This window comes from Bos indicus, chromosome 25 (assembly GCF_029378745.1).
Source record: "Bos indicus isolate NIAB-ARS_2022 breed Sahiwal x Tharparkar chromosome 25, NIAB-ARS_B.indTharparkar_mat_pri_1.0, whole genome shotgun sequence".
NCBI lineage: Eukaryota > Metazoa > Chordata > Mammalia > Artiodactyla > Bovidae > Bos > Bos indicus.
Window position 1 is genome coordinate 36,882,899 of NC_091784.1, and position 18,643 is coordinate 36,901,541.

An 18,643-nucleotide genomic window follows, 5' to 3' on the forward strand; every position below is an offset into this window, starting at 1 on the left:
AGGAAAGACAGCATCAGACCCGGCCCGAGTCCCAGGGGTCAAGGCTGAGGGCGGCGCGGGAGCCCTCCTAAACGCGACGGTGGGAGAGTGAGGACCATGATTTGGGAATCTGGCCCTCCCTCTCTCGGATCCAAGTACCTTTTATTTACCCTTGCTTGCTCCCCATCTCAACCCAAATGACCCGTTCCTCCGCACGTTTTCAGAGCTAGGTTGTGCACATAGTAGGTCCCCAATACTTAATGTTTGTTGAATGACTGTGTGAACGTTCGCTCCACGGTTATCTAAGCTGAGATCGCTGCCTCGGGGCCCGCTGGGCCACCCCTCCGTCCTCAAAAGTTTCCCTCCAAACACGGTCCCCTACGCCAACTAGGGGGTGGTGGGCGAATCCAGGAGAAGAATCCGAAGTCCGCAGGAAGCATCCGACAGGGCTTCGCGTGTGCGGCCCTCCAGGCTGCTGGGTGCGATTCTCCGCTCCCTGGTGTCTGCTGGGCTCAGGCCTGCCCGGGACGGGGGCGGGGGCGGTGGGGTGCGGGGGGCGGGCATCCCTGGGCCCCGGCCCCGACACGCGCGGTCCGGGCCAGGGCGCACGGCCTCGGTGCAGGTCCGGGCGGTCCCCAGCTCCTCGCCCGCCGCCCCTCCCCCTTCTCCAAACTTTCTCCCAACTTCCCGACCTCCTCCGCTCTGCGCCCCGCTCCGCTTCCCTCATGAATTATTCAGCAGGCGCGCTCCAATCAGCGCGCCCCGGCCCCCCTCGCCAAGCCGCGGCTCGGGATGGGGGAGCTCCCCCCGCCCCCCGCGCGCCCCTCCCTCCCGGCCAGGCGCCGCCCGGCCCAGTCCCCAGCCCGGCCCAGCCTCAGCCCGCCCGGCCCGCGCCGCAGTCTCCCTCCCTCCCGCTTCGCTCCCCGCTCGGCTCTCACCCTCCCCGCCGGCGCAGAGCGCACTCGGCCCGGCGGCACGAGCAGCGCCACTCCAGGGAGGGGGGGAGACCGCGAGCGGCCGGCCCACCCCCAGCAGCCTTCTGGGGCGGGACCCCGAGGCCCCGGAGGGACCCCGACTCCAGCCACGTCTAGCTCTGCGCCCGCCCGGGCGGCCGCTGCCAGGACGCCCCCCGCCTTCTCGTCTGCGCGCGCGGCCGGGACGCGGGGCCACACCTGGGCGCCGCCACCCGGTGCCCGGCGCGCCCGCATGGGCCCGCGCTGAGGGCCCCGAGCGAGTCCCGCGCGCGGAGTTGGCGTCCACCCGCTCCGGCGGGGGTTCAGACCTGGGGGGGCTAGCGCCCCCCAAACTCGGATCGGATCCAACCAGAGTGAGGCGGCGCCATGGAGCTCCGGGCTCTGCTCTGCTGGGCTTCGCTTGCAGCCGCCCTAGAAGGTGAGTTCTCTTGGGGGCACCCCGGCCCTTCTGGGGCCCCCGAAGAAGGGCCTCGGAGTGGAAGGGCCGACCTCTCTCTCCCCCTAACCCGCAGCCCAGCTCCGAACGCTCCGGACCAATAGTGCTGGCGCGGGAGGGGGGCGGGGAGGAGGCGGCTCAGCGGGGAGTGGAGTTTTCTTTTGTTTGGGAAAGACTTGGAGTCGAGCTCCGTCCCGGGACGTGCCCCGGTCCCGGCTTCCCGAACAGTTAAACTCGCGTCTCCAGACGCCCTTGGCAGCCTTTCGTTTCTCCCGACTCCAACCTGCAGAGCTCTCTCCAGAGTTTCTGTCCCTCTTCCCACCTCCGCCAAACAGGAGGAAACATTTCTGGAGGAACAAGAGGACAGGCAGAACTTTGTGCTAGGCCATAAAACTCCGCCCGCCCCCCATTCCATAGCGTTCACACCTTGATCCTACAATTCCCTACACCGCCGTCGGGGATGGCCGCCTTCTGCACTCAAGTCTCCAAACCTCCCAATCTCTCCCCAATCCGCGGCCCCTGGAGCAGAGAGCCTCCTACTCTGGCTTCCCCAGGCTGCACCCCAGCCCGTTAAATGCAGCGTAGACCCCAGCCCTTGCCCCAGTCCCACCAGAGTCCTTTTCTCTAACCCTAACCTGCCTCTTGTCCCCTGAACTCAGCCTGACTTATGTCTCCTAGGCTCTCTTAAATTTCTACTTTTTCTGCACCGTTGCAAATGTTACTTTATCCATGAGCCTCTGCCCTCCCCTCAACCTCTAGCGGGGAAGCAAGAGCCCTATAAACCCTCCTCCCACAGCCCTAATCTCCTTTCAATGAGTTGCCTCCTTCCCCTCCTTCCCTGCCTGCAATCAAAGGGGTCTCTGGGGAGTGGGCCATGGGGGGCTGCTGAGAAGAAGGAATCAAAGGCAGTTGGAAATGCGTCTTCTCCAGGCTGGGCAGTGCTGCTCTGGACTGGGGATCAAAGGCAGGGTGTGGGGGAGAAGGGAGACTTGCTGGGCTCAGGAAGCCCGAGAAAGAACCAGAGGGAGAGAGAGGGAAGGCAAAGCAGAGAGAAAACCCACCAGGATGACGTGTGGTGAGAGAGAAAGAAAGATGCCAAGGGAACAGGGAGTAACTTTGAATTCCTGTTACCTAAGTGCTTGCCGAGCCCAAGGCCCGGTGCTACGTGCTTTCAGTTTTCACGGTCCCAACAACCCTGTGGTGGGAAGTATTGTTACCTCCCATTTTACAGGTGAGCAGACTGAGACAGGCGTTCAGTCTTTTATCTAAGGCCCTGTGCCCCAGTGGAGGTGAAAGAGGGGAGACAGAAAGCAGAGTGACAGTCAGAGAGATGGAGGTGGCCGGAGAGCGGGGGAGAGGTGAGAGGCAAGAGAAGTGACGGCTCCAAGAGAGGGAGGCAGGCAGGACCGCGATAGGATGAGAGAAACGGGAGCCGCTTGGAGCGCCCAGGACAGCCTGAAACAGACAGTGTGTAAATTGGAGACAGGAAAACACTCTCCAGTCTGGAACAATGGAGGGTGGAGACGGCTGCCTCTATCCACCCGCTTCCCAGAACCCGGGCATCCTGTCCCCAGCATGCCGGGCTGTCTCCTGCCACCCATGGGGGGCCCTGGGCCTCTCCTCGGGCTGGCCGGGCCTCCACCTTACCCCTGGCCCTCAGTGGACATCACCTGGTCTCTGGGAGGAGGCCGCCCCACTCACCTGCTCTCCTGTCTCTCCTATAGTCCGGGGAGGGGAGACCTGGGCCCAGGTGTGCTGCAGGCTCCTCCCAGCCAGACCTGTAGCGTCCCCCTCCCCACGTCTCCCAGGGGATTCCCCTCCCCTCCCTCCACCCTCCTCCCGTGCAGTTCTCCTAATCCCCACCTTCCTCCAGAACCCCACCCCTCCCCTCCCCCGACACCCCTCCCCCGAGGCCAGAGCCGAGCCAGGTGTGCTCACCCCCCCTACCCACACCCCTAAAATCCCCTCCCCTCTGCTTTCCCGTAACCAAATCCAGACATGAGGGCTCCCCAGACAGAGGCCGAGGGCAGGGAACCCCAGCGTCCTGGCCTCCAGGACCGGCCTCCGAGGACAGCTAGGCAGTGGGGAGGGGATGGGGGTCAGGGCTGGGGTGTTTGGTCTGAAGGATCGGAGGTGGCATCTTTGCATTTGGGGGAGGGACTGCAGAGGCGGAGGGAGACCCTGGTGGGAGGGGTGTCCTACCCCATGTCAGGTCAGGGTCAGGTCTGGGCTCGAGTTTGGCCCTTTCTGAGCTGTTCGCCCATTTTTCCACTTTCAGCAGCTGTGTCTTCCCTTCTCTGGGGTACAGCAGTTCACAGAGGCCTGGCCCTGGGAGTCCTGGGGGTCAGCTCCCTGCCTGCCAGCTGTTAGGGGCGGGGCTGGCGCTCAGAAAAGAGGCTTGAAACCTGGGGACGGGTAGGGGTGGGCAGAGGGCAGGGCAGGCTCCCCTCCTCGGCCTGTCTGTCTGTCTCAGCTCCCAGGTCTTCCTGTGTCTCTCCCAAGCTCCGACTGACTCTGTATGTGTGTCTGTCTCAGAGACCCTACTGAACACGAAATTGGAAACTGCCGATCTGAAGTGGGTGACATTCCCTCAGGCGGACGGGCAGGTAAGAGCTGGGGCTCAGGTAAGAGCTGGGGCTGGGGCTCGAGAGGAAAGCCGATGGGGGTGGGGGGCCACTGTGCTGCTGCTTCCCGTGCCATACACCCATCCCCCACATCTCAGCAGCCAGGGCAGGTGTCTTCTGAGCCCTCGCCCCCCAAGGGTCCCCCAGCCTCCCTCCTGGCTTCATGGCAAAGACCCTGCAACTAACCCTCCCCCACCAGCTCAGCAGCCCCCCTTCTCCCCGCAGTGGGAGGAGCTGAGCGGCCTGGACGAGGAGCAGCACAGCGTCCGGACCTACGAGGTGTGTGACATGCAGCGGGCCCCAGGCCTGGCCCACTGGCTGCGCACCGGCTGGGTCCCCCGCCGCGGGGCCGTCCACGTGTACGCCACGCTGCGCTTCACCATGCTGGAGTGCCTCTCCCTGCCGAGGGCCGGCCGCTCCTGCAAGGAGACCTTCACCGTCTTCTACTTCGAGAGCGACGCAGACACGGCCACGGCCCACACGCCAGCCTGGATGGAGAACCCCTACATCAAGGTACCCAGGCGCCCTGGGGTTGGGGGGGCTGGCCTGGGGGATGGAAGCAGGAGGCCCCCGGCTTGAGGAGGGAAGCGGGTGGTCTGCTAGGTGGAATGGCCAGTCTACTCCACTGGGCAAGTACACCTCGCCCCCCTCACCTCATTTTTTGGCTGGGTCAGCACATCTTGCAGGATCTTAGTTCCCCTGCCAGGAATTGAACGCATGCCCTTGTTAGTGAAAGTGTGAAGTGCTAACCAGTGAGTCGCCAGGGAATTCCCGCCTCGCCCCTTCACAGCCTTTGCACCAGCTGATGCCTCAACCCTGGAGTGCCTTCTCTCTGCCTCTCCCACCCAGCTCCTACCTGTCTTGTGATTCCAGCTCTGGGGTCCCGCCTGCCATCGCACTCATTATACTTTTAACTTTTCATCGACTTTTCATCATTTCCTTCCTTTCTGTTTCCTCGGCACAGAGTCCGGGGCCTGGCCTAGAACAGGTGTTGATAAGTGTCTATAGGGTGAGTGAGTGCACAGCAAGGGGAGCCTGGACTCTTCATAGGAGCTTAACAAATGTTAATGGACAATGTTGGGGCCTGCAAGAAAGCGCACACTGGGAAGGGTGGAGAGAAGGTCCTGGAACAGGTGACTGAGCAGGTCACAGAGAGGGTGAGCCTGGGCAAAAGACAGTCCCTCGGGCTCCTCGGGGAGTGGAAGACTGTGGCAGTGAGTCTCTTCCCGCCCTGGCAGGTGGACACGGTGGCTGCTGAGCACCTCACCCGGAAGCGCCCAGGGGCTGAGGCCACGGGGAAGGTGAATGTCAAGACGCTGCGTCTGGGCCCGCTCACCAAGGCCGGCTTCTACCTGGCCTTCCAGGACCAGGGCGCCTGCATGGCCCTGCTGTCCCTGCACCTCTTCTATAAGAAGTGCGCCCAGCAGACTGTGAACCTCACCTACTTCCCGGAGACTGTGCCTCGGGAGCTGGTGGTGCCCGTGGCCGGCAGCTGCGTGGCCGATGCCATGCCTGCCCCCGGCCCCAGCCCCAGCCTCTACTGCCGGGAAGACGGCCAGTGGGCCGAGCAGCCGGTCACGGGCTGCAGCTGCAATGCGGGGTTCGAGGCCGCTGAGGGGAACACCAAGTGCCGAGGTGAGGGGAGGAGGCCAGTACCCTGATCAGGGACCCGCTTCTCAAGATTTCCAGTTTGAACGTTCTTTGCTCTCCTGGGCACTCAGTTACTGGAGGGTGTGTTTTCCGGGCCCCCAGCACCGTTTTGAGCTCTCCATCACTTCCATGCTCTTGCTTCTGACTCCACGCAGTTGCTCTCTGGACCTAACAGGCTCTCTTGGGCTAGGGGACCTTGTTGGACTCAGAGGCTTCGTGAACTCTAGTCCTATTCATTATGGTTTCCTCTAATTTACTGATACTGAATTCTCACTCACCTTGTTCTCGAGAGCAGAAGTTCTTAACCTGGGTTTTGTGGATAGGACAAGGGAATCTGTGAACTTTGATGGAAGAAAAAAAAAAAAAGATGGCCTTTTCTTTTCACTCATCTCTACCTGAAACTGGTCACTCCTTTTATGGAGTGTCAGTCACAGCCCAGCGGTCAGAGCAAGACCTGAGATTTGGGCCCCGTTCAAATGCTGGGGGGTTTCACAGCTCAACGGAGATGATTTGCAAGAAGGGCAAAATGTTGTTTTCCTTCTCTGTGACTTCACAATTCTGTTGGCTATCAGTCCTGCCACTGTATCTCATTAATACAGAAACACACCCTTTGCCATGTTGTAAACTTTTCTTCCTGTATTTTTTTTTCCAAGTATCTTTATTCTTATGTGTGTGTGCTTAGTCACTCAGTTGTATATGACTCTTTGCGACCCCATGGACTATAGCCCATCAGGCACTTCTATCCATGGAATTCTCCAGGCCAGAATACTGGAGTCGGTTGCCATTCCCTTCTCCACCTGTTTTGATCGTTGTATTTTCACTTACTTGGTTTTATTGGTAATCTGTATATTTTATGGTGTACGTTTAAAATCTTTATTCTGAGCAAGGGTCTTGAGTTTCACCAGGCTGCCACGGAGTAGTGAGGGGTGTACACCAGGGTTCAGACCCTTGATCTGGAGGAAAGTCTTCTCCTCTTACAGGCTAGGTTTCTGAGCTTCTCACTCCCTGCTCCCCTCTTGGCACTTCATGCAACTTGATTTTATTTTTTTGGCCACACTGTGTGGCATGTGGGACCCTTATTCCCTGACCAGGGATTGAACTTGCACTCCCTGCAGTGGGAGCTCAGAGTCTTAATCAAAGGACCACCAGGGAAGTCCCTCATGCACCTTTAATAACCACTGAACGTCATTTTTTTTCCCCCGGATCTCCACCCCCAACCCCACCGCTGAATGTCTTTGATGCGAGTTCTGATGGACACTTTCTCTCTCTCAGCCTGTGCTCAGGGCACCTTCAAGCCCCTGTCCGGGGAGGGGTCCTGCCAGCCGTGCCCAGCCAACAGCCACTCTAACGCCATTGGCTCGTCCATCTGCCAGTGTCGCATCGGGTACTTCCGGGCCAGCACAGACCCCCGAAGTGCGCCCTGTACCAGTAAGTGGCCAGCGACCCCTGGGGTAGACCCCTCACCCCAGCCCCCATCCTCCCATGCCTTCCTCCTCTTGACCCTGGCCTGGTGCGTGGCCAACGCAAGATGTCAGTGTGGCTGCCCATCTGTCCCCACTGCCCATGCCCAGCCATTTCAGCCTCTGCCTGACACCCTGGTCTCCCGCAGCACCCCCGTCAGCCCCGAGAAGCGTGGTTCCCCGCCTGAATGGCTCCGCCCTGCGCTTGGAGTGGAGTGCGCCCCTCGAGTCAGGCGGCCGGGAGGACCTCACTTACGCGCTCCGCTGCCGGGAGTGCCGGCCCGGTGGGTCCTGCACGCCCTGCGGGGGAGACCTGACCTTCGACCCCGGCCCCCGGGACCTGGTGGAGCCCTGGGTGGCGATTCGCGGTCTGCGTCCTGACGTCACCTATACGTTTGAGGTCACCGCCTTGAATGGGGTGTCCTCCTTGGCCAGTGGGCCGGTCCCGTTTGAGGCTGTGAATGTCACCACGGACCGCGAGGGTGAGACTGGGGACTAGGGGCAGCCTGTGGTTGGATGGGAGAGGCCAGCGAGGAGGGTGGACAGTCTGAAGGCCTGAGGCAGGGAAAAGGCAGCAGCTGGGGAGTGGAGTTCCCAGGAAATACACTGGGTCAAGGCCTTTGGGGCAGGAGGCAGAAAGAGAGTGTTAAGTAGATGCAAAGGCGGGCTCCGGAGTCCAGAGAGAGCCGGGAGGAAATCCCGAAACAGCTGGAGGACCCAGACAAGTGTGGCCAGCAGAGGGAGAGCCAAGGAAGATAGGGGCCAGACCTGCTCCGCTCCAGGGCCCCAACGCGTCTCTCTCTCACAGTGCCACCCCCCGTGTCTGACATCCGGGTGACTCGGTCATCACCCAGCAGCTTGAGCCTGGCATGGGCCGTTCCCCGGGCGCCCAGCGGGGCAGTGCTGGACTACGAGGTCAAGTACCACGAGAAGGTGAGAACCAGGCCCGCCCTGGGGGGTTGCAGTGGGCAGTGGGACCTGCTCCAGGGGCCGGGACACCTGAATGGTAGGCATCTGCCATGTATCAGCTGAATGATCTTGTGTCAGCCTCTTGGCCTCTCTGAGCTTCGTGTCTTCCTTATAAAGCTCTTAGGAAAAAAATTTCCTGGTGGTCCAGTGGTTAGGACTCCATACTTCCCTGGTCAAGGAACTAAGATCTTGCATGGCAAGCAGGATGGCCCTCCCCTCCCCACAAAATGCTTTAGGTAATAGAACCTACCCCACAGAATGGCTACCAAGACTAAACAATATAATTCATGCAATACACACAGCTCAGTGCATACATAGTGAAAGTCACTCAGTCGTGTCCGACTCTTAGTAACCCCATGGACTATACAGTCTGTGGAATTCTCTAGGCCAGAATAGGTAGCCTTTCCTTTCTCCAGGGGATCTTCCCAACCCAGGGATCGAACCCGGGTCTCCCGCATTGCAGGCGGATTCTTTACCAACTGCGCCACCAGGGAAGCCCCAGTGCATACATAACTGAGCACAAAGGCCTCACCTGTCTCACAAGAGGGTGGAGATGCTAGTGATGGAGGCCCAGGGCAGGGGAGGTGGGAAGAGCCACGGAATCTGGGGGCCCTGGCTTACGGCCAGCCCCTCTCTCCTCCGGAACAGGGCGCTGAGGGCCCCAGCAGCGTGCGGTTCCTGAAGACGTCGGAGAACCGGGCAGAGCTGCGGGGACTGAAGCGGGGAGCCAGCTACCTGGTCCAGGTGCGGGCACGCTCCGAGGCCGGCTACGGGCCCTTTGGCCAGGAGCACCACAGCCAGACCCAGCTGGACGGTGAGTCTGGGGGGCAGGACGTGCCTGGGGTTGGCTGTCCCCCCCAGGGCAAGGAGGCCTTGGCTCTCCGGACCCCCAAAGTCACGTCCCTCTTGCTTCTCTTTCCACCACGAGGCATTCTGGCCTGGTGATGGGACACAGAAACCGAATCCAACAGCTGGGTGTGAAGGCCCACTCAGCAGCTTTCCAGCTATGTGACCTTTAGCAAAAACTTGACCCCTGAGCCCCAGCTCTCTCATCCAACACTTGGAAGTAGGAGGCCTCTCTCCCAGGGCTCCAAGGATTAAATGAGGTGACACTTTGATAGTTTTTATATGCTGGCCCAAGGGGTTTTGTCCTAAACCTTTTAATTTTTTTTACAGTTTTATTGGGATATGATTCATCTACCTTATGATTCACCCATTTAAAATGTATAATTCATTGGCTTGTAATATATTCACAGAGTTGTGCAACCATGCCCATAATTAATTTTAGAACATTTCAGCACCTCAGAAAGACACATATACGCCTTCTATTACCTCTCAGCCCCCAGCAAACACTCATCTACCTTTTTTGTGTCTAGATTCGCCCATTCTGAATCTTTCATACACATGTTGTCACACGATACAGTCTTGTGACTGGCTGCTGCTTCTCTCCCGTGGCATAATGTTTTCTAGGTTCAGCCATATTGTAGAATGTATCAGGACTTCATTCCTCCTTGTAGCTGAAAAATACTCTGTTGAGTGGCTGTCCCATTTTTCTTTATCCATTCATCTGTTGATGGACGTTTAGGTTGTTTCCACCTTTTCATATTTAGCCTTAGGTACCTCCTATTCAAGTGGGACTTCTTTTGTGGTCACCAGTATTTATGACAGAGCAGAATCAAACCCACTCAGGCCGGGAAACTTCTTCCCTGGCCCTGAGGGACTTGAGTGGAGCCCACGGGCCCTCAGGGTCTCCCTGATCTCAGTCCTTCTCCTCCAGAGAATGAGACCTGGAGGGAGCAGCTGGCCCTGATTGCAGGCACCGCGGCCGTGGGTGTGGTGCTAGTGCTCGTGGTCATCGTCATCGCAGTTCTCTGCCTCAGGTGAGCGACCTGGGCACCTGGAGACCCTGATGAAACCCCCTGGGGCTGGCCGCCCACCCTCTTGCTCCAGGTCGAGGCTCCCTGGATGTCCAGGGAACCTACCTGCTTTCACTTGGAATCCTCTCTGACTCCTGCTTCTCTCTTCCCATCCATTCCCTCTGGAACTCAGTTCCCTCTGGGACATGTGACTCAGTTTACCTTTTCTGTCCCATCCACTCCAGGAAGCAGAGCAACGGGAGAGAAGCTGAGTACTCAGACAAACACGCCCAGTATCTCATTGGGCACGGTGGGTATACCCTTCCTGAAGGATTCGGGGCTGGGGCAAGAGCTGTGAGCCCACGGCATCTGAGTGCAATGGGAGTCACCTCTTGGCTAACAGGCCCCATGCGATTCCCCAGGTACTAAGGTCTACATTGACCCCTTCACTTACGAAGACCCTAATGAGGCTGTCAGGGAGTTTGCAAAAGAGATCGATGTCTCCTATGTCAAGATTGAAGAGGTGATTGGTGCAGGTGAGTGGAAAACGCCTGGGTGCCAGGGAGGAGAGTGGAGTTGGTGGTGGGGTGGACGGCAGGGCCAGCCAGATCCCCCGGGAGAGGAGAGCTGACCTGAAGCGTCCTTCCTGAAGGCGAGTTTGGTGAGGTGTGCCGGGGGCGCCTCAAGGCCCCTGGGAAGAAGGAGAGCTGCGTAGCCATCAAGACCCTGAAGGGCGGCTACACGGAGCGGCAGCGGCGGGAGTTCCTGAGTGAGGCCTCCATCATGGGCCAGTTCGAGCACCCCAATATCATCCGCCTGGAGGGCGTGGTCACCAACAGCGTGCCCGTCATGATCCTCACCGAGTTCATGGAGAACGGTGCCCTGGACTCCTTCCTGCGGGTGAGCCCCCCCCACAACACCCCAGTCCACCCTGCCCTCCCCCAGCACAGCCCAGGACAGACGGTGGGCCCCGTGTTGCTGCCTCTGCACCATTCATCCTCCGCCAGGGAAGGCTGAGTCCTGGGACTGGTCTCCCTGTGGGGCCGGCAGACCCCAGGATCTGGAGGGGCTGTCATCTATCTTTGTGACAAATATTTACTGAGCATCTCCTTGTGCACCCGCCACTGTCCGGGGCCTCGGGAATTCGACCCTGAACATCTCTGGTCTTGGCGAGCTGCTGGTACAATGTGGAAGACTGAAAGTTAACAAGTATGAACAAGCTTTTATAGAAAGCAAACAAAATTTCACATGTGAAAAAAAATTAAACAGGCTTATAGAAATGAGAGGAAAGAGCTCATTTTTGCTACTTGAACAAAATTGTATGAAGTTTTATTATTTTTTTTCAACTTTACTAGGCATCTTTTAAAAAAAAAAAAAAACACTTTTTTTTTTTTGGCTGCACCACACGGCTTGTGGCACTTCCCTGATCAGGGATCAGACCTGTGCTCCCTGCAGGGGAAGTGCGGAGTCTTAACCACTAGACCACCAGGGAAGTCCCCGAAAGGTTTTTCTACAGAGCAAAGCAATGTTGCATTTAACAAAATGACAACAACCCCCTGGTATCACTAATGCCTGTGTGATACTCATATTTCTCCAGTTGTCCCCAACATGTCGCAGCATCCAGTTCAGGATCAAGCATTGCACTGGCAGTTATTGTTTTGAGTCTTTTTACATCCCAGGACAGTCCTTTGTCTTTCTGATACGCTCAAGGGCTGGGCCACTTGTCCATTCAAATGTCTTTTCTAGATTGATTGGATTCTTCCTCGCGGGGTCATTTAGCTTGTTTCTCTGTGTTTCCCATAAGGGAAGCTGTATCTAACACTGTGATAAGTTCAGAATTCTACGTCTGTGGCCAGCCTCCATCAGGCGGTGCGGTGTGCTTCCCACGGTACTGCATTGGGAAACACAGGCTGCCCGGCTCCCGTCACGAGGGATGCTGCGGCAGACACTGGGGCAGTGCCTTGTGGATGCAGGAGTTTGTTCCATTGTCTGGTTGCAGGAGAGGGAAGGGGGTCTGTCTTAGAAGAGATGGCATCTGGGTAGATGAGAAAGCCAGCCGTGAGAAGATGGGGGCAGGGGGAAGCATACTGGGGACTGAAGAGCCCCCCAGGGTATATGGGATCTGGTGCGTTCAAGAAGCAGAAAGGCTGGTGAAGCTGAACCAGGTCAGCAGAGGAGCAATGGTGGATCACCTCGTAGTTGGCGGCTGGGTCTCGTGGTCTTAGAACTGGGGGTGTGATTAGAAGTCCAAAAGAGGAAGCTTTGGGGAGGATATCAGCAGGAGTGACAGTCGCTCAGTCGTGTATGACTCTTTGCGACCCCAAGGACTGTAGCCTGCCATGGAATTTTCCTCTGGCATGAGGAGGCAGAGAAGGACAGCCTCCTCTGTCCATGGAATTTTCCAGGCATGAATACTGGAGTGGGTTGCCTATCCCTTTTCCAGGGGATCTTCCCAGTCCAGGGATTGAACCCAGGTTTCCCGCATTGCAGGCGGATTCTTTACTGCTGAGCCACCAGGGAAGCCTGCCGATGAGGAGACTGGCAGTCACTCAGGCCGTGGTGGGTGCAGTGGGTGTGGAGAAGCAGTTGGGTTTGGGGTGTGTTTTGGAGGCATAGCAGGCAGAACTTGCTGATGGATCGTAGGCTGTGAACAGGGGAGAGAGAGGAATCGTGGAGACTCTGAGGTCTCTACCCTGAGTGCCTGGGAGTGAGGCCACCAACTGAGATGTAAGGTGTGAAGCAGGCGCAGGCTTGGAGGATGGGTTCAGAGTTCAGTTTCTGGACTCAGCGTTGCTGGCCCTGCAGGGCTGCCAAGAATCCCCTGCGTGCTAGCTGAACCCAGAGGATGGGCTTAGTTAACCATTTGTGACTGGCAGGCTTACCTGGTGAGAGCAGACTCTATGAAGGTGAAGGTCAGGCTTTAGACCTTGGCTTTGGTGCTGTGGTTACCGAGCACACCTGACTCCTCACCATTCTCTTGCATCCTATATACAGTAGGTCCAAGAGGGCTGAGCGAGAGTGTGGCTGGATCAGTGCCAAGGCACACCTCTCCACCTGGAGACAGGTGTCTTCAGAGCACACTCGTAACTGTCATCGCTCCGTTGCTGTCAAATAAAAAGAACATGTTAGATCCAAACCATTTGCCTAATATTTCCTGGATCAAATGCACTGTACTAGGTTAAATGGAAGAAAGTATAATCTTATTTAAATTTTCATTTTTATTATTTTTTTAACACCGAAACATTTTGTATCGGGGTATAGCCGATTAACAGTGTTGTGATAGTTTCAGTAAACAGCAAAGGTGCTCAGCCATATATATACACGTACCCATTCTCCCCCAAACCGCCCTCCCATCCAGCCTGGCACGTAACATTGAGCAGAGTTCCATGTGCTATATAGTAGGTTCCCGGCTCCTTATAGTCTAATTACAAGAGACTTGAGTGCATGTATTTGAAACAGGAACAGTTATAAGCATTGTGTCACGATACTGCAGAAAAGACTGAGAGGACTCAAGAGTGAAAGAAAGCAGAAGGGGTTTACCTAGGATGTTGGCAGGCCTGCCCTACAGGTGGGCGTGAGATGGGTCTGGAAGGGATAAATACGGTTTATTTTTTAATGTATTTGTTTTTATTGATTTATTTGGCTGTGCCAGGTCTTAGTAGTGGCAGGCAGGATCTTTGCTCTTGGTTGCAGTTTTCAGAATCTTCAGTTGCAGCATGCAAACCCCTAGCTGTGGCTTTTGGGATCTTAGTTCCCCGACCAGGGATTGAAACCCAGGCCCTCTGTATTGGGAGTGCAGAGTCTCAGCCACTGGAGCACCGGGAAAGTCCCATAAATATAGTTTAGAATGTTGGGGAAAGAGGGGCGCCCTAACTGCGACCCCCACCGTGTCCATCTCCAGCTGAACGACGGCCAGTTCACCGTGATCCAGCTCGTGGGCATGCTACGGGGCATCGCCTCGGGCATGCGCTACCTTGCCGAGATGAGCTACGTCCACCGAGACCTGGCTGCCCGCAACATCCTGGTCAACAGCAACCTCGTCTGCAAGGTCTCAGACTTTGGCCTCTCCCGATTCCTGGAGGAGAACTCCTCCGACCCCACCTACACGAGCTCTCTGGTGAGGCTGGGGGACAACCATGTGATCTAGGTTCTTAGGGCCGGATTGGAAAGGTGGGAGGCTGAGGGACTGACAGCTCTGGTCCAGGCCAGGATGTAGGAGCAGACCTACATTGTGGCGGGCGTGGGGGCTGGGGGATCAGCTTAAGGAACCGGCTGCTAGGAGTCTGGGAAAAGAACAGAGTTGGGGAGCTGGCCATTTGGGGCGCCGAAAGAAAGGAGGCCTAAGCTGGGGGAGACGCAGAATGCCCGAGTCCTGGGAGTCCCTCAGCTCACCTTGTCCTCCCCCGTCTTTAGGGAGGAAAGATTCCCATCCGCTGGACAGCCCCCGAGGCCATTGCCTTCCGGAAGTTCACATCTGCCAGTGATGCCTGGAGCTACGGAATTGTCATGTGGGAGGTCATGTCATTTGGGGAGCGGCCATACTGGGATATGAGCAATCAGGATGTAAGTATCCCGTGGTCCCACCAACCTGCCCTGGAATGTCTTGGCTCTTGGGATGTGGGGCGGTGGGGTGGCAGGGGATCCTTCTTAGAGAGCTCATCACTGTTGGGTCCTTGAGGTGGTGAGAGTGGCATGGTGAGGAGGTGATCTGTGTTTAGAGTTTGATAACAGCTCATCTGGTCACAGACGGAGGCAGAGATGAAAGGCAGGCTTGGGAGGTTACATGTCTGGATCATAGCTCAAGAGCTTCTAGGACACTGAGCCACAGCCAGCCTGGGCCCTGGCAGGGAGGGCCACCCCTAGGTTAGCCCTTCTGGCCCGCAGCACCCATCCCGGCGTCTGTTAAGTCACCACTTCAGTGGGGTCCTTCGGCAGCTTCGTTTTCCCCTTGACTCCCTCACCCAGTGCGTCTTCCACCCATCATTCCAGGTGATCAACGCCATTGAACAGGACTACCGGTTGCCCCCGCCCCCAGACTGCCCCACCTCCCTGCATCAGCTCATGCTGGACTGTTGGCAGAAAGACCGGAATGCGCGGCCTCGCTTCCCCCAGGTGGTCAGCGCCCTCGACAAGATGATCCGGAACCCTGCCAGCCTCAAAATCGTGGCCCGGGAGAACGGCGGGTGAGGACCCCAGAGGATGGGCCCTCTTTCCTGCTCTGTGCCACCCTGAGAACCTCGCTTCCTCCCCTCCGCCACCCCAGAAGTATCGGTCCTTTCGGTGGTATGTGGGCTGTGCCCTTCCGCCTCTCCAGGCCTGGGCTCTGCGTCCTCACCCTGACACACGCTGTTGCTAAGGGTATCCTCTGCATCCTTGCCCCCCAGGGCCTCGCACCCCCTCCTGGATCAGCGGCAGCCTCACTACTCAGCTTTTGGCTCCGTGGGGGAGTGGCTTCGAGCCATTAAGATGGGAAGATACGAAGAAAGCTTTGCAGCTGCTGGGTTTGGCTCCTTTGAGCTGGTCAGCCAGATCTCCACTGAGTAAGTCATGGTGGGAGCTGGGGACCGGGAGGGCGGTGGTGAGGGCCAAGCAACCAGGAGGGTGGAATCTGGGTGACCACAGTCAGGCCCACAGTTTGAGCAGGGGCCTTTGAGGTCAACTTCTGGTGCCCATTCTAGAGCCCCTCCCCCCGCAAACAGTAACAGCTGCAGGGACTGAGAGCTCGGGAATCTTCCAGGTCAGCTGTGCCTGCCTCACCCCCTTGCACCACCTCGGCCGTGGGCCATCTCGCTCCCGCCTTGAAATCTATATCTATCTTTGTGCATCTATCTACATTCCAGACCCTGCTCTCACATTAACAACGTGTCAACTCTGGATGTTTTCCCACCCATAAAAGGAGAAGATTGGCCTGGGTTTTGGAAATCCTTTCCAGCTTTAATGTTAAATGGTTTTACAATTCCAGTGCCTTCCAAATACTGCTTTCCCCTAGTTGGCCTCTCCCTGGTCCTTCTTTCCACCTTTCCATTCCTGTCCCAAGGACTCCTCTCACCCTGGGTTGGAATCACAGAAATAGGACTAGAAATCCAGACACAGAGGGTCCAAGAGGCCCTTTCCTTGGGAAGCCCGTCCTGTCCCAGCAGGTCTGGGCCCCTCCTGACTGGCTTGAGCCTTCCCTTGACACGGGTTCACTGACATGGGTTCTTGCCTTCCACTTCTCATCGCTTCTTTCTTACCTCCGCCTCCCTGCATCAGGACGGGGGCTGGGAGCAGTCTGTTTGTGTCCTCTCTCTCGCCCATTCCTTTCTCCACCCACCCAGCTCCTCTCTTTCTCCTTCGGATTTTTCCTTTTGATTTCTTTGTCCGGAAGACTTTTCCTTCTGACTTCTTTGTCCTCTGAAGCATTCTTTCGCCAACCTCATTTTATGGGCTTTTCTCTCCCTTTCGTTCCTCCTCTTCCCTGATTCTCTGCCTTTCCTTCTAGTTTCAGCATCCAGGGCGAAGCCCTCCACCCCTTGTTTCTCTATCCCTGCGGGTACCTAGCCTCGCCCCCTACTGCGGCTGCGCGCAGAACTGTGGTGTGCGCCTAAATCGGCCCCCACCCCCGGAAACTGCCCGATAACTGTTGACGTCTACCCGCTTCTCCGCTGGCCATTCTGATTGGCTGGCACGACCGAGGCGGGGACGGGTTTTTGAAGGAGAGATGTCCTGGGAGCTTAGTGGTCTCACCTAGCTGTTGGTTCTTCCGCAGGGACCTGCTCCGAATCGGAGTCACTCTGGCGGGACACCAGAAGAAAATCCTGGCCAGTGTCCAGCACATGAAATCCCAGGCCAAGCCTGGAGCCCCAGGCGGGTCGGGAGCACCGGCCCCCCAGTACTGAACTGCATCTGTACGCCTGGCTCCGTAGCTCTGGAGCGGCAGGGACTCCAGCGCCCGGGGATCCCTTTCTTCCTGGGGCAGAGTCGGGTAGGGGGGACTCAAGAGGCTCCCACCCCACGCCCCACTGACTGGATTGCACTTTGAACCCATGGGGGTGGGGAGCTGGCAGTTTGGAGAGAGAGGATTTGGGGATTCTGCAGTGTGGAATCATAACGCTCCCCCCGGGGGGTGGGGGGGGACCCCAAACTTAGGGCGCAGGAGCCTTTCCCTCAGGATTGGGTGTGACCGGAGGAAAAGGAGTCCCCGGAGTCTGCCAACATCCCAGGGCTAGTTGGGCACGATCTCCACAGCCTCCCTTGGATCCCCAATTAGGGCCCCCAGGTGCCCCTCCTCACCTTGAAGGGTAGCAGCCCTGCAGACCAAAGAGAAGGGAGGACTAGCCTGCGAGCTCGGGAGGCGAGAAGGGGCATCATGGCCCAGTGAAATCATTGGACTTGGATGTCCCAACCTTGCTGCTGTCTCCGCCGAACTCAGTTTTCCCTTGTAAATACCCCTCCCCCATCTGCTGCCTTCATATTGAAGGTTTTTGAGTTTTAATTTTTTGTTTTTGGTCTTATTTTTCCTTTTTTTTTTTTTCAGTTTTTGTTGTTTTCTACAGTCCTTGTCATAACTTTTTGTGTTAGAGGGGACCTGTTTCATTATTGCCTCTTTGGCCCAAGTGGAAACAGGGACCCGTCATCGTGTCTTGTTTCCAGAACAGTGCCTTGGTCACGCCACAACCCCCCGACATTTCCCTGCCCCCCAAGTACCCCCAAACTGTGTCCATGAGGGGTGTCGGCGGGGGGGAAGTGCTGGAAAGCAGAGACAGACACCGGTGCTTGGAGGGGTTCTTAAATTATATTTAAAACGATTGTTTTGTATAAATAAAAGAAAATGGGAAGTGTCTTCACTCTGGGGATGATTAGGAGTGGGAGGGAGGTGATGGAATAGGCTTCTGTAGAGGGGGCTCTGGTATGGAGGGGCTTTTGAGCCAGGCTGACTGAGGGGTCGGAGGTGTGGAGATAGGGCTGTGGCAGGGGTGGGGGCTGGGTGCTTGGTTCCCAGCCCCAGGGTGTGTTTGAGGTGGTGGGGTGGGGGCACTGGAGATGAGTCATTGGCAGCTGCTTCTAACGGCTCCAGATGGCTCTGCCAAGAGCCTGGGGCACCTCCGGGGTGGGGCTGCCCTCCTTCCCCCCACCGGCCCTGGTTTCTGAGCCCTGGCTGAGGGGCTCTATGAGACAGGGGAGGCCTATAACTTGGGGCCGTCGTCCTACAGCCCCCTGATGTGGGAAGGGGGATCTGCTGGGGTGGAGGCCCCGTCAGATGAGGGAGACAGATGTGGGCCAGATGTTGACAGCTGGGGTTAGTTTAGAGGCAGTGGGGGGAGTGTCTGCATTTGGTTGTGGGGGAGGGGCAGAGGCTGGCGTGGAGGACACGGACCCCCCACGTGTATGTACACACACACACGCTGGGCTGGGTCTGGAGGACAATTCCCCCTTTCAAGATGCTGCCCAGGCAGGTTCTCCCAGCCTCTTGGAAAGGGAGGGGAAACCACCTGAGTATCTCCCCCCAAATCCCCCCTCCTGAGCAGGAAGACGAGGCTGGGGTCAATCCCCTGATGGCTTTCTCACCGTCTTCGGCTTCCCGGCCTGCCCGCCCCAGGGGACACCTGCAGGGGCAGGCCTGGACCGGCCGCTTTGTCAAGCTGGCGCAGCCTTGCCATTTTTGCGTCTCCGTTGCCCCCTGCTGTGCTGGGGTTGGTGTGTGCGAGTTGTTCAG

General features: G+C 57.6%; 1 protein-coding gene across 1 annotated transcript; it reads left to right on the top strand.

Annotated features, from left to right (window-relative positions):
* Positions 1–844: 844 nt before the first annotated feature.
* On the top strand, positions 845–17,770 carry EPHB4 (EPH receptor B4). The gene is made up of 17 exons (XM_019987988.2): positions 845–1,371; positions 3,925–3,995; positions 4,239–4,526; positions 5,252–5,648; positions 6,936–7,091; positions 7,273–7,605; positions 7,932–8,056; positions 8,741–8,906; positions 9,870–9,972; positions 10,194–10,258; positions 10,371–10,484; positions 10,601–10,848; positions 13,850–14,065; positions 14,362–14,511; positions 14,938–15,131; positions 15,333–15,488; positions 16,697–17,770. The coding sequence occupies exons 1-17, from the start codon at positions 1,320–1,322 to the stop codon at positions 16,824–16,826; spliced, it is 2,964 nt and encodes a 987-aa protein (XP_019843547.2). The 5' UTR covers positions 845–1,319; the 3' UTR covers positions 16,827–17,770.
* The last annotated feature ends 873 nt before the right edge of the window (positions 17,771–18,643 follow it).

What these genes read in the sequence shown, in the direction of transcription:
- EPHB4 (XM_019987988.2), top strand. Translation starts at nt 1,320, where the DNA reads ATGGAGCTCCGGGCTCTGCTCTGCTGGGCTTCGCTTGCAGCCGCCCTA. An exon ending in TCCCTCAGGCGGACGGGCAG is followed by an intron (nt 3,996 to 4,238) that starts GTAAGAGCTGGG and finishes TTCTCCCCGCAG; the next exon opens with TGGGAGGAGCTGAGCGGCCT. An exon ending in AGGTCAAGTACCACGAGAAG is followed by an intron (nt 8,057 to 8,740) that starts GTGAGAACCAGG and finishes CCTCCGGAACAG; the next exon opens with GGCGCTGAGGGCCCCAGCAG.